The sequence below is a fragment of the Molossus molossus genome, unplaced genomic scaffold (genome assembly GCF_014108415.1).
Source record: "Molossus molossus isolate mMolMol1 unplaced genomic scaffold, mMolMol1.p scaffold_m16_p_4, whole genome shotgun sequence".
In the NCBI taxonomy this organism is placed as follows: domain Eukaryota; kingdom Metazoa; phylum Chordata; class Mammalia; order Chiroptera; family Molossidae; genus Molossus; species Molossus molossus.
In genome coordinates, this window is record NW_023425377.1 from 7883705 (window position 1) to 7899269 (window position 15565).

The window sequence follows — 15565 nt, forward strand, 5'->3', positions numbered from 1 at the left end:
CTCTGCCCGGATAGAGTGAAAATAAAAATACCACTGAAACAAAACTATAGCCGCTGTGGGCTTTCCAAAACGAGCTCCCTGGGTGCACTCAACTCCTTCGAGTACTTACTAAGCATCTACGTGATGTGTGACCAGCAATGCGCAGAGCAGTGGGGACGCAAGGGGCACGGACGCGGTCCCCATGGGGTGGGACTTACATTCCAACGGAGGCCCGCGTACAGCACAGAAGTCAATAAATCGATACGCGTGACATAAGCAATGAAGAAAATAGATAGGGAGTGGAGCCCGAGACTGATGGTGCAGGGCTGGGGAAGACATTTAATTCATTTACAGAGGGAGCGTCCCCAAGAACATAACACTTACTTTAAGACAAGAGAGAGGAGAAGAAGCCAGAAGAAATGGTCACATAAACAGAAAAAGAATATCAGTTAAACAAAAGAAAGAAAAAGAAAAGGAAAAGCATCTGGTGGGGCCCGGATGAAGTGTGGAGTGCAGCAGACTGGTGAACAGACTTGTACCGGGTCAATGTCTCAGCTTTGATAAATGCACCAAATATGCCTTCCTCGCGTGAGGTGTGGACGTTAAGGGAAGCTGAGTGGAGGACAGGTGGGAACTCCATACTACCTTGGCAACTGTTTTCTAAGTCCTAAATCTGAAGCTATTTCAACATGAAAAGTTAAAAAAATCTCCTATATGTCATCTTGGAACGTAAGGGAATACAGGAAGAGGAAGAAACGACATGCCCGGCTCAGATGGCGTGTTCATCTCAAGAGAGGCATGGGGTGAAGAAGGAGAGAGCCAAACAGCACGTGGGGCCAAGACTGAAACCCCAAATAACCTTCGAGCCTGGGTGAAATGAAGACATTCACACCAAACATCCAATTTTCAACGTACGTGTCTGCATTCTGTGACATCTGTGTCGTCAGAGAAGGATGCTTATTTTAGAGTTGGTTTTCACCCAAGTCTGACACAACAAAACCAACCCCGAAAACGCCCACGCTGGAGGCCCTGTGGGAAGCCTGACCACGTGTCCACTCGGTCCCCGAGCTGAGTGCCCGTCTGGAATTCCCCACAGGAGCCCTCCTCTCCCGCGGAGTCCCCGGCTTGATAACAGAGCCCAGGAATGTTCATCAGAAGCTCTCACCTGAGTAACTTCGCATCAAAGACCGTTTCCACGTCGTGGAGCACAGATGGGATGTATTTCAAAGCCGCCACCTAGGTGGGAAGTGAAAGAAACATGAGCGATGCCCACGTCCAACAACCCCGCGTGGTGAGGAGGATTCTTCGCCACTGGACACAGACCAAGGGAGAACCAGCCTGCACCCTGGGCACCGCTACAGTGAGTCGAGACTTTGTACGCAGAGTAAAACCTCAGCCTGTGCTCTGTATACAGTCAGTCCAGGCTGCTCTGCCTTCCAGGGGGCAGTGATGTACGGAAAGACCACAGGCTTTGAAGCTACACAGATCTGCAGTCAAATCCTCGTGCTACTTAGGAGCACGTCATGCGGCTTTTGGACAAAACATTCAACCTCTCTGACCTCGCGGTTCCCTCCTCTGTAAAACTCAGGAAATGAGACCCACTTTGCAGGATTGTGAAGATTAAAAATAATGTAAGTGAGAGAGCCAGGCATACGTCAGTATTCAACAGATAGTAACCTCTATCATTGCTGCAAGGTGGTGTGCTTGAATTGTTCTGTTGGTGGCAGGGATGGTTTGGACTGAGTTGTGTATATTTTCTCTCCTTGGCCAATTTGTAAACAATTGTGGGCACAGCTTGGTCCACTAGCTGGCTTTGGGGAACTGGGCATTGTGGATTATTCCGTCCTCTTGCACTTTACCTGATGTGTCCAGAGGTAGGAGGCACACCCGCCCTCACATAGAACAATACCATTTGTAAGCAGCAGAGGGGACTGACGTTTCTCTAGAAGGAGTTGTAAGTCACATGACTGGAAGATAATGTCTAAGAGTCTAGTGGAAGTGTGCCCTTTCAATTTTCTTTTTTTTTTCTCTTCTGTATATTCTAAAGTATTCTATAGTCAATAAGTATTACCCTTTTATAGTCAGACCAAAAAAAAAGTGTAAATTCCTGTCTTAAAGAAAATCTTATCCTAGCCATATACAGTTGAGCTTCTTAGTTAACATAAGTGAATATGGCTAGTCTTGAGAACTTGCGGTGGGGCAGAAAGCATGCTGAACACTGTTGTTAGATTATCTTTTAGTCCTTTGTGAAAAATGACGTGAGCCGGGCCATTCCAAAACAGAGCCAGAGCCGCCCAGCACCTGTTCCATCCTGAACCACCGGAATGTCTGAACTGGGCAAAATAAGCTTTAGGCTGGGCCAAACCAACATCGTCTTACCGACAACTGTTTGCAAAGCTAACAGGAAAAGCACAAGGACTGACCACAGGGATTCACATCTATGGACTCTCTTCAGAAAGAACCAGCAACCAGCTATGCATGGTTAGAGTAACTCAGTTCGCTAACACCAATAGAAATTCCTGTTTTCTATGCATGTATCATGCCTCTTCCTTTTTCTCATAAAAGCCCCTGGCCTTCACTCTGGACTCAGACACGATTTGGGTTTCTGCCTCAATCTGTGTTCCAAGAACTGCAATTCTTTTTTATTCCAAATACACACTGGTTGACTCTCATTTGGCTTCTTATTTTCAGTTAAAACACCTTTTCAGCCCTACAAGGGAAATGCCTTTTTCATAGATAAGGAAGCTCTAGTGCATCAGGATTCAATGACGAGCCTGAGGTCACAAAGTCAGCAAGAGGGGGAGCCAAGATGCAGATTCGCGCAGGTAGAGCCAGCCTCCAGCCCTGAAGCTACATGCCCACCTCGCTCAGATTCTCAGATAGCAACTGTCTCTCTCTGACTACGTACTTTTTTTTTTTTTCTTGTTCTATATCATGTTTGTCACCCCAATAGACTCAATACAATTTTTAAAGTCAGTGATAAATGTTTGATGTAAAAAAAAAAAAAGTCCACACAAGTTAAAGCAATAGAGGGAAAATTGTCCCTGAAGTCCCACAACTCCATCTCAGTCCCAATCCCTACTCTCCACACTGCTTTCTATGCATGAGTGTGTGTGTGTGTGTGCACGTGTGTGCATGTGCACATGTAATTTATACAGTTCTGCAACTCGCTTTTGCAGCGAAACATATACCCCTGGCATCTCTGCGTATCAGACCACAGGGCGCACTCCCTTCATTTCTGACCACCGCGCGGTGATGTCCGTGTGGTACACCATGCCTTTCTAAGCCCTCCTCTACAGATGGGTTCCATGCTACCCTTAGTTTTTCTATATTATAAAATATGTAGTAAGAAAATATTTGACATGTACATTGTATATGTGTAAGACTCTCTGTAGGATGGACGGACTGCTCGAAGAGGAATTGGTGTTTCCAAATGTGAATGCATATATACAAATGTATATACTTATACATTTTAGGAGACTGTGTCGTATCACCTTGGAAAGAAGTGGTGTCTAATCTCCTTCTACTCCTTTCCCTGCAAACTTGCTACCTCTAGTGTACAAATCCTTTTAATTTTGTCAATCAATATATAATTTGTAACTCTTTGGTTTCTAGTATAGGTAGGCACCTTTTCTATATTTATTGAACATCTGTATTAACTAAATTGCCTGTTCATATTCTTTCCCCATTTTACTTTTGGGTGATGTTTCATTGGTTTGTGGAATTCTTTCTGTGTTGCTAATATTAACCCTTTGTGCGGTGAGAATTATCACGAAACTTTTCTCTTGCTTGTCCTGTAGTTTGACTGCTGTTGTCTAACTTTGTCATATCTTTCACTGCACACAAAGATTTTAATTTGTATTTTGTCAGACTTCTTTACAGTTGTTGGATTTTGTGTCTAGAGATTTATTCTATTTTTTTCTTTCAAATCAAGATGACAAGAGATAACAAGATTCAAAAGCCAATATTTCTAAAACTACTTTTATTGGGACACCCTTGTCCCATAGGATGGTGTTAGGTATTCTGTGGTTTTTTTTGGGGGGGGGGGTGGATTTGCAATCAAATAATTTGGGGAAAGTTTGGTTTAAGAAAAGATAAGCCAGTGAGTTTATATTTTATTATATAGCTTTGCAGAATTTTAATATGCCAAGATGCTCTTTGACATTCCTCCAGGTAGCTATGGTACACAGTGCCTTCCAACCGAGTTGATCGGGCCCTCTTGACCAGGAAACACTAAGCAGATAGAGCCAATGCAGGTGCCTGCAGGGCCAAGCAAGCAACACAAAGAAGGGACATGAGGCGCCCAGGCCAGTGGGAAGAGATGCCGTGTGTGGATGCACACCTGTCCACAGAAGGAGTCATTCTGGCCCACTGTGTTAACACCACACCGGCCAGACCAGACCAGACACACCTGTGGGCTGCTCTTCCCCATGGGCTGCCAATTCAGTCCATGCTCAGCAACACGGGAGGCGGAGGCACATGCCCTGAAAAAGGCTGGTCCAAGCCCTTCTATCTTCTACCCATTCTTAGGCCAGTGAACAGAGTTCTGGGCCCACGGGGACACGGGCCGGAACCCCAGTGCTCCAGCCGGCCCTGGCATGTGCTAGGCCCAGTTCTGCCCCAGAGCCTCGGCATCTCCATGGGGTACAGCGGAATGATGTGGAACAAGCACATCGTGTGCCTACTGTAATGCCCGACAGGCAGTGAGCCCGCAAAGCAGTGCGCGCTGGATCTCTCCGTACATCACCTCTCAAGAACCTGGACAAGCTGTCATATGTATTTCTTATATCCAAGACCCGAGTGAGAGAACAAAAACAGAAACAAACCCTCAGCAGTTTGGGGAAAGCCAGGACCTCAGTGTCGCCAGTTGATGGCTTTCAAGAGCTGTGCTTCGTTCCGGGGCTTAGGGGGCGGAGCCTCAGACAGCAGCACCAGGAGCCTGCAGCAGCCTCTCGGCTTCGGAGAAGCCCACCTTCCCAGCTGCCCAGCTGCCCAGCTCTGGGCTGGCAGTAAAGGAAAACAGACTGAAGGTTGTCACTGGAGACCCAGAGGGTGTGATCAACTCGACGGGAGAGCATGAAACTCCCATCTTGTCCAGACTGTGTCTCCTTTTCCAACGGGGACACACAGGGAGTTTGCCAAGTCCACGGTCACAGCCACACTGTCACAGCGCAGCCCTGGCTGTGGGGCTCTCGTCTGCACACAGTCCTCCCTTCACAGCCCAGACACACCCGGGCAGGGTGGGAGCAGCCAGGTTCCCCCAGGGCACAGCAGCTCAGCCCTGAGGCCAGCTGGAGGCTCCCACCTGTTGCGTGTTTCTAAGGCCTGGGAACTAGAGACAGCTCGGCTCTCCAGACCTGCTGGCCTCCTGGGACTGTGCCACTTTACTTTTACTATTATTTTTATTCTCACTGATACTACTATTCTACATAACATAATATTGCCCTGTTATTGCTTTCACTCCATAGCATACGTTCCATATTTTCCTGAAATACATGTAATATTTCAGGAAAACAGACAGGTATGTTTCTGTTTCTATATGAACATATGTGTGTGTGTGTGTGTGTCATAGGAAAGTACATATATATAATAGAATTATTAATCATAGGGTTTTAAAATGGCATCTATTATTGGAAATGTTACATGTATCTAATACTTTACATGCATGATCTTGCTTCATTCTTACATCTACTTTATGAGTAGACACTATCATCTCATTTTACCAGCGAGGAAACCATGACACAGAGGTTACATACTCTGCCAGAAGCCACATAGCTATTAAGTAACACAGCAAGGCTGCGGACCAGACTCTACTACCGCCCATCCTGCCTTAGGAGAGGGTTCCAGGTTCCATCTTGGTAAGTAGTGGCATTTCAACAAGGGAGAGAAGGCTGCTTTGGGGGTGGGGAGGTGGGGCAGATAAAGTACCTTCCCTTCTTTATGACCATAGTTTTGAAAGAAGGTAGTTTTTCTGACATCCCTTAAGTTAAGGATCTGCCTCACCACCTGTGTGGGAGCCGCAAGAATGGCCGCCAGGAAAACATGTGCTGGGTCATTAATCAGTTTATACTGTGATGACAAGCGAATTTCCTATTAATCATCAATTCCGGACCCTCTGCCAGAGGCCAGGCACAGCCCCCAGGAAGAGAGTCAGAGGCAGACCGAGCAATGGGATTTCACCGCCCAGAGAGGAGTCACAGAAGGACACCTGGATGATTGCCATCTGGACGAACTTCTCCGGAACCGATGAACCTGGGCCACTGGAAGACAACAACGTGTGGAGACAACGACGACGAGAGAACATGGGCACTCTCACAGTCTCCAAGGGCACTGGTCTGAGAGGTTCCAGACTCTGTGCCTCGTGGAGACGGTGCTCCGTCCCGCGTCAGCAGGCAGCCTTCCAGCCCGAGGGCACCTTGTGCGACGACGCAGACACAGGGCTACGCAAGCGCGGGACACCTTCTCCTGCAGGCGCTCAGACCACAGTCCCATCACCGCCGCTTTCCACCCTTTCGTTCTGGCCCAGGGACGGGTGGCCAGGTCCATGGAAACGGGGCAAACGACGTCCCAGAAGTTCACCACAGCAGGACGAGATGGGGGCACGCAGCTCTCGGGACGTTCGGTCCGGTCACTCGTCTTTCACAGGAAGGGGGTCCTGGAACCCGTAGCCGCCATGCTTTCGGCAACCCCACATTGCGCTGGCCCCTGGAGCTCGGCGGGAGGCAGAAATGTGGGGTGTTGAGCGTGGCCGAAGCGGCAGACTGCCTGAGCTCAAGTCCAGCCGGCTCACTCGTACCCACAGCTACCTGGGGCAGTCAACGCGGTGCGCTCCAGTTTCATTGTCAGGAGGACGAAGGGGATAAAGTTCCTGCTTTGTCCAGTTGATGTGAAGATTAATTTAAAAAATGTGAGCTGTCCTGATAACCACAGCAGCCTCATTGGAACAACATTTCATCATTCCCAAACATGAACCCTGAGTATGGGGTACGTGGTTGAGAAAGGGAATCGATTAGAGACTCATTTAAAGACCTGAGGTGACACTCCGGTGCCTGCTGCTCAATGGTGTGTCTCACCTCTGCCACCTCTGAGGGTTCAGCCCGCAGCCTGTAGCCCACTTCTCAACAACGGCCCACTTTCTTCCCTTCGTTCGGACATTTGAGCATTTTACAGCAATTAACAATGGAAAGAGGGGAAAGAAAGGCATCCTTCATTTAGCTCGCCTTCAGGACTGCAGGGTAGACATCTGCTCATCTTCATTGCTTACCCACCTGGCATTTCGCCAGAAGATTGGGTCTTGAATGGAAGGACCCTTTGGTTGGGATTAGGAACTCAGACTCTGGACTTCCACAGCCTGGATTCGAATCCCGGACCCGCCACTTCCTCGTTGTGGTATAAGTCACTCAACCGCTCTAAGCACAGATAAGAGACCACATGCCAATAAGGTGGTTGTTATGAAAATCAAATGAGCTAACAATATATGTAAAGTTTTGGGCTCAATGCGTGGCACATAATAAGTACTAAAATATAAAAAGGTGGAAGCTGGTATTCATTCTTTCATTCATTCAGCCAAAAGACCTACTATGTGGGTCAGATATTGGAGATAGAAGAGAGAGGGTTCCCTGCCCTCCTGGACATTCCAGTGGCTTCGTTAGCATGAGTCGTAATCAGAGTGACCAAGGGAGCATGTCATACACGACAAGCTGTTCATTTATCTTGACGCATTCCACCAACCTGGAGCACGACACGAACCGCAGACCTGCAGGAGAACAGGTCCCATGGCTCTGCACAATGTCTCCAAACGCCCTTTACATGCATTTGAGCTACAGCCAAGTCACATGTGTCTGGTGGTGACCGTCCCAACCTGCCATCAGTTTCACCAGCCATGCTTACAGGGCAGGCACACGCTGGGATGTCGCGCATATGGCCCATTATTGAAAACACACGGAACCCCCTGGCTTAACCCATTTCTTGTGGCTTAGAGAAGAATATTAACTTTGGAGTTAGGAGACATGGGTGGATTGAAATCTTAGCTCCACCACTATAAATAGGTATAACTTGGGATTAATTATTTAACTTCATGAGCCTCCTGTGGACACTGAAGACAGTGATTCCTAGCAGATCTCTGGCAGGATTGGAAACGCTGTCTGTGAAAGCCCAGCTTCACGCTGGGCGCGTGGTAGGTGCTCCGTCAGCGGAAGGTGTTTTTAATGCTTTCTACCCTCTTTGAATGGCTGGCTTTAAATTCTTCATCATTTGGGTGAGCTGCTGCTGTGACAATGCTGAACAATGAGGGAAAGTACAGAAAGCCATTCGCAAAAGTTTGATGAGCTTTAGCAATAAGAAATCACTTATTTAAGTCCCAGAACTCACAGTGGACAGAGCTGAGACTGAACCCGATCGGCTCTGTTCTGAACTGAGGCAGGCACGAATTAGGGTTCCCATCATCAGCCGCCGACCACCTGGGAGTGCAACGTTTGAACCCGGAATGTCAATCGTTGACATTTTCACTCTGTGTTCTCACTCAAAACTCATGGCAGACATAACTGACAGATCGCAGCACCCTCTCCCCCATGCAGGCTCATAATCAAGACTCCAGTCCTCCTGGGCCTTCCTCTATAGACACAGTCGGTTCTTGTGGGTTTATTCTCCCTGAAATCTGAACTGTGTTTCTTCATCTAACCTCATCCTGAGCATCCTAACACTGTTTGGCTTCGTGGGACAGGATTAGGACGCAAATATCCCCTTGCTGACTCCACTCTAGGGAAATGCCCCCAAAGCTTCTGTTTAACGAGAAGGTGAAGGAGGGAGATATAGAAATGATTAACAACTATTTAAATTGAACTGTGTAACAGGCTCTGTACACCATGATTTACACCCATCGCTTCGTTTAATCCTCGAGATTAGACAGCCGGCCTCCCATTTTATGGAAGAATAACCGGAGGCCCAGGAAGCGGGAATGACTTGCCCGGCATTATGCACCCGAGTGTGGGTGCCCCATTCCCCACCCGTCTCTTGGGCTCAAAATCCAAAGCTCTTTCTCCTGTAGCAAATGTGGGTGTCTGAGAAGATTCCTTGTGTGGGGTTTGCTAACATCACATGGCCTTGACCCCCTTCCCTCATCAGCCCTTTCCTCACACCCCAAAACATCATTAGCTTATCTTCAAAATCTCTCCATGTTTGAATATGACTTTAAATTCCTCTTTGATAACTTCAACGACCATACCATTAGGTGGGAGCGTCACTGGTTTTCTGTAAATCCCTGAAGCTACATTCGACCCTTAGAGCAAATGAAAAGAGAGACGGAGACCCTTTCTGTGGCTCTGGGGTGAACTCACTGCAGAGAAACCAGCACAAGCTGGGTCCAATCCCAGGGGAAAGGACACCGCCCTACACAGCTTTCCAAACACTGAGAACCCCAGAGAAAAGACTCAGCCAAAACCCGTAACAATCGTATTAGTTCGCCACAGGTGGAGAGCAGTTTACAATTTGCTCTTTTTCAACCATGCTTATTCACCCCTCACCCAGACAGGAAAGCTTCCCAGAGGAGGAAAATGAGGCTCTGAGTGGTCGAATGGCCAGCGGAAGGTCATAGGTCATGCAGCGGACGAAGAGCATCCTTGGCTCAGGACTCCCAGTACTGTAAATGCTCACTGGCTCATCTTGCTTCCTCTCTTTCTTCTTTCCTTCCCCACCTTCTTATCCCTGCTGTCCCTTTGTCCCCCCTCCCCCCAGCTACGTGCAGTTATGACGTCTTCCTGAACAGCCTCCTCCTTCTAAGGGTTGAGCCTTGGGTGCCGAGAACAAGAAGCGCACGGTTCTGGGAGACTGCCACCTTAGCCCCTCTCCGCCCTGGAAGTGGCTCAGGTCTGACCTACTTCTTTCTGGGCAGCAAAGGCTTCAGAGCCATTTGAAGGGGCACGGCCACCGTCCTGGGAGACGGACCATAAAAACGCTCTCCCCTGCCCTCAGGAGTCCTTGGTCCTCAGGACCCTTGAACCATGCGGCCTTCCCGGGCCCTCAGTGAACAAGGGCTGGGCGTTCAAGCAAAAGGAGACACTGTCTCACAGGGCTGCTGTTTACCGAGTGCTGGGGGGTGGGGAGACAGACTGTCAGTGTAAACCAACCTGCAAAAGGATGGTGGTTTTATATTGACTTTTCATCAGGTTGTTGATGGATTCAAAGAGCCGTCTCATGGATTCTTCAAACTCCATCTGTTCTTTGCCTTCGTAAAGCCTAAAAAAAGACACATCTGGGTCATTTCTCAAGGCAACCGGCAATACCTTTGAAAGTGTGCGCCAGCCACAAGCTTCATTTAAAATAGAAAAGAGAAAGGGGTGCGAGATGGGGACGTCGCGGGGAGGGGGTGGACTCGGCAGTCCCGCGTGCACGATCCACTCCAGGGAAGAACCTCGGCCGCCACACCAAACAGAAACGCTCCCGCTGGCTCGCATGATAAATCTGCCCTCGCTGTCTTATTAAACCCTGAAGAACCTCAAAGGAATGAAACTTGTCTGAGCTGAGAAGACATGAATAATTTCACCCTTCTTCGAGAATCAGAGGAGAGAGATTGTGGTCACCGGATTTTCAAGGTACCGTGCAGACATGAAGGAGAAACGTTTTCAAGCCCATGACGGCCCGTCCGCTCGTCAGCCGGTCAGGGACACGCTTGTCCCATGTCAGGGCTCTGCTTCCAGTGCCGCGCCACTTTGGAAGCGTGCTTTTCGCCCCTTTGAAACCTGCCGGTCCTCTGACTGTAGGCCCCGTGTTGCTCTCGTGAAAAATGAACACACACCAGTAGGGCATTACTTAGAAAGTGCGACAACTCATCAATCCCGCGCAGAGATCAGCGACTGTTAACACGTTGATGGAGAGCCTTGCAGGGATTTGCCAGCCCCGGGCTAACGGACGCATGTGACTCTTCAGAAAATCAGCCTCCAGAATCCCGAGTCTTACTGCCCTCTCAGCCCAGCCTTGGGGTGCTGTTCAGCCCAGCGCCTCTCCAAACAAGCCTTTCTCGCCAGCCGTGAAATAGCCACAGCCTCACCGGTGGCATCCTGTGCGAATACACAGATCACGTCTGTGCCCAGCGCAGATAGCGGGGGCCTCTGCCACAGCCCACGCAGTCCCGCTCCGGGGTGCAGTGTGGGGAACGCGCCCTCCTCGGATCACCGCGGCACCCTTCACAAGTGTGTGCTCTGCCAGCCACAGGGCAGGCGGCCCGCCCCCGCCACCTCGGTGCTGCCTGCACTGAATCCCCACTTCTCTCTCCGCGCCCCGCTTCTCTCTCCGTGCCCCGCTTCTCTCTCCGTGCCCCGCTTCTCTCTCCGCGCCCCGCTTCTCTCTCCGCACCCCGCTTCTCTCTCCGCGCCCCGCTTCTCTCTCCCTCTGCTTCTCTCTCCGCACCCCACTTCTCTCTCACTCTGCTTCTCTCTCCGCGCCCCACTTCTCTCTCCGCGCCCCGCTTCTCTCTCCGCGCCCCGCTTCTCTCTCCCTCTGCTTCTCTTCTACTTCCTGCTCTCTGTGTCTCTCAAGTTCTGGGAACTATTGTCTCTGTCTCTCTGTGGGGCTGTATGTTTGTCTCTGCTTCTCTGTCTCTGTCTGACCGACTCCTTCCTAGAGCCCCCCAGAAGTAGGAGGCGGAAGGGGAAGCCGGCACTGAGTCCCGGTCCATCCCAGGGCCCAGCAGCTGCTGCTGGCTGCCGGGTGTCGCGCGGGGCCACAGAGACCAGGCTGTGAAGGGCTCAGAGTCCGGAGGCAGCTTCTCTCCTCTCTTCCCCTCCGACTCCCCGCTTCCCCTCTCCCCTCCTGCTCCACTCATCCCCAAACCTCCTTGCCCTGCTGGCACAGAGCTGGCTGCCACCGAGGGCGTGCTTCAGGGCCAGTCAGCTCCGGGCTCCGGTGTCCCTCTGCCCTGGACTCACCGAGACCTTATCAACAACAGGGACATTACGGAAAGGGACCCTGCGCCAGGCACTGTCCTCCTACACACATTAACTCCCCCCCACACCCCCACAGCCACACCCCGAGGCGGGCCCTGCCGTCATCCCCCTTCTGCAGGTCAGCAGAGCTTAAGCAACGTGGGGAAATGGCTCGCATTTCACACTGGCTATATCACTAGGCAAGATTGTTGCAGTCTTAACAAGTGTGTGTGTGTGTGTGAGTGTGTATATGTGAGTGTGTGTATGTGTGTGTATGTGTGTATGTGAGTGTGTATGTGTGTGTATGTGTGTATGAGTGTGTATGAGAGTGTGTGTCTGTGAGTGTGTATGAGTGTGTATGTGAATGTGTGTGTCTGTGAGTGTGTATGTGTGTGTGGGTGTGTGTATGTGTGTGTATGTGAGTGTGTGTATGTGCGTGTGTATGTGAGTGTGTGTGTGCATGTGAGTGTGTGTGTATTGAGTTGGAGTGTGTGTGTATTTAGTGTATGTGAGTGTGTGTGTGTGCATGTGAGTGTGTGTGTATTGAGTGTGAGTGTGTGTGTATTTAGTGTATGTGAGTGTGTGTGTATGTGTGTGTGTGTGTGACTTTTAAGCCCAGGGTTTTCCTTGGTGGGAATAAAAGGAGTTGGAGGAAATGACTACAGTTGGTAAGAAGAAAGGAAACAAAAAGCTATTGCGGGAAAAGGGCTTTGCTGTCTAGCCAGACTCCTCCAGATACTGGCTGCGGCTTCAGACAAAGTATATCTCTGAACCTCACCTTCCCTATTGGTAAAGTGGAGGAATAATGCTCACAGGGTTAAAGTGAAAAAATAAGGGGAATAACGCCTTTCAAGTGTTTAGTATTGTAGCTGGCGTGACTACGTGTTAAGTAAATATTAGTTATTCTTATTGTGGTGTTGATTACTGAGCACAGACGACTACATTGGCAAATTTTCTGACCTAAGTATGTATAAATAAAAAGAATGCTTTGAGGGAAAAGTGGCTAAGAGAACACATAAGGGTTTCAGATGATATGGAAGAGGTGAGTGGATGACGGAGGGCCATTCAGCACTGCGGGGCCTCCCCTGAGCGGCTCAAGGTGTAAAGAAAAATAATGTTCATCCACCTGCAAGGCCTTGAATGTGGCCTTGAAGTCAAGGGCACAGCGGATGTCGTTTCAAGGTTCTTCTTTAGCACCTGGTTTCCATTATCGCTTCGGGGAGGGAACATTTGTCCGGGCTTCAGAAGGCCTGGAAATATGCTGCAGAAACCGGCTGATGCTGCCAGGGAGTGAATTCCCGAGGCCTGCCCCAGGGAAACCGGGCCAACCTGCCGGGCACCGCTCTGGGCACTGAGTCCTACCGCAGGTCCCACCCCAGCGGGCATGCTGGCTCCTGGGGCTTGGATGGATAGAAGGACGCTCAGCTGGCATGTGATTCATTAAGGAGGCACTGTGCACAGCTGAGCACACACACTGCAAACGGGGCCCCATATGGTGTGTACAGTGCTTTGCACCACCTCTTCCACATGGGCACAGAAAGCCACAGCCTAAAGTGGAGATGCCAGCCTCAGGCCAGCTGCCCAGGGGAGCAGCATCCACCAAGACATCCTCGGGCTGAGAAGCCAGCAGGCAGGTTCACTTCAGACTCCAGGGGAGGGAGGTTTCCTGGAGCCCGACCCCATTTCATGTCCGTACCTCAGCCTCTCCAGCTCCTCTGAGACACGCCACGAGCATCCTCCTGATTTCCGCCCCGCCTCTTTGAGGCCATGGAGGAATTTTAGTAAGACTGCGCCGTTTCCGCACCCTGCTCTGCCACTTATTAGTTGGGTGACCTTGGGTAAGTTTCTTGATCATTCTAAGGATCAGTTTTATCATTAGAAAAAGGGCAATAACCCCCTAAGGTCATCCTCCAATCAAATAATGCATGTAAAGCAATGAGCACAGTGCCTAGCAGGTAGTAAACACTCAATAAATATTAGCTCTTAAATTGTATCAATTTTCCTTCCAGGCCCATCGTTTCTGCTTCCTCAACCTTAAGGAGAAAGAAATCAGCATCTTCATAAAGACAAGTACTGCATCACTTATTCAGCACCTACTGTGTACCAGGCACTGCAGTGGAGAGGGGCACAAGGTGTCCCCAGGGAAATCATGAGGTGAGCCGACAGGTACGTCATGTCAAAGCAATGGGCCTGGAACAGGTTCGTGAAGGAGCAGGTCCCCTTCCAGATTCACATCTTCCCCGCACGGCTGCAGTCACCCCCACCCCTAGCTATGTTAATACAACTTTCATATTATCATGGAGCAGTTTCTATTTTCTTTTTTCTTTTTGTTACAGATGTTTCTTCTTTTCCCTCCTAGACACACTCCCGCTGATCCCCCGCTGCCCCCACCCTCAGCACTGATGTCTATGCCCACTGGTTACGTATACATCCATATAAGTTCTTCGGTTCATCTCATCCCTCCCCCACCCCACTCCTCTGAGTTTTGTCATTCTGAACCATACTCCTTTCTATGTCTCTGGGTCTATTTTGTTCATCAGCTTATTTGTTCATTACATTCCACAAATAAGTGAGATTATGTGGTGTTTGTCTTTCTCGATTGGCTTATTTCGCTTAGCATAATATCTCCAGGTCCCTCCATGTTTGAGCACTTTCTAAGGGTCAGATACTATGCCAAGTTCTTCCCATGTAGGAGCCCATTCGGTAGAGTATATTTCCTACATTTTATGTATGAGGAAAGGAAAATAGGTTTAAAGATCTTGAATAAGGAAATGGAAATGCAGAGAGAGCAGGGGCTCTGCTGACACCGACCACCACTCTGGTGGCGCCCATCTGCCCCCAGCAGCCCCGTGCCCACGCCACCAGCACGCCTGGCGCCCTTGCTTCTTCCCTCCCCCCAGCAGCCTTGGAAAGGCCCCCAGGATTAGCCCCGGGCCCCAGCTTTCCTCTGTCTCTCACATCTTTGCCTGAATGTGCTCTTGGTGAGAGACACATACTTGATTCATTTTGCAAGTGCCTGGGAGCAAGACCAGATGAACTGGAGGGTTTTTAAAATGAAATCTCTGTTTTAAGTGTCTCCGTGATCTTATATGGAACAGAGCAAAATTTCTCAAACAATGATGTCACACCACACCATTCCGTTACTTTGCCACACAAGTCAAGGTACTTCTGTGCCCCCACATATGATGCCAGGCATGGGAGGGATGCCATGGAGAGAGCCCACTCATTCAGTGACCTTCCTTAAGTGAAGGACACGCACGGCGCGTGGTATTTAATGCAGACTGTCACAGCAGCTGAGGTTTCCCTGTCTGAATGTTTTCTTCCCTGTCTTCTCTGCTCTCTTGCCCGTCTTCTCCACTAGGGTACAAGCTCCATGCAGGCAGAGAGCAACACTGTCTTTGCCATGATAGCCCATGTCTAGCAATAGACCCAGAACCTCAAAAGTGAGTTATGAACAAATGTATCAACAAATGACAAAGCATTAAAGGAATGGGCCTCAGTGCCTTCAATATGGCTGTACAGAATTGTCTGACAAATCCAGAACTCACTGCAGTTAAGCTATTTCTAACAATCCAAACAAGACCTCGAGGATGGTATAAATAGTCATCTTCAGTTAGGCGGACCGAATTATTATTACCTTTATTACTAACAACAGCTGCTACTTACTA

General features: G+C 49.5%; 1 protein-coding gene across 1 annotated transcript in view; it reads right to left on the reverse strand.

Annotated features, from left to right (window-relative positions):
- DOCK2 (dedicator of cytokinesis 2) overlaps positions 1-15565 on the reverse strand; it is a 364075-nt gene that overhangs the window by 264673 nt on the left and 83837 nt on the right. The window contains exons 23-24 of the mRNA XM_036240222.1: positions 10104-10212; positions 1145-1215 (exon numbers count right to left, since the gene is read on the reverse strand). Coding sequence (XP_036096115.1) covers positions 1145-1215; positions 10104-10212 — 180 coding nt within the window. The remainder of the gene's footprint in view (positions 1-1144; positions 1216-10103; positions 10213-15565) is intronic.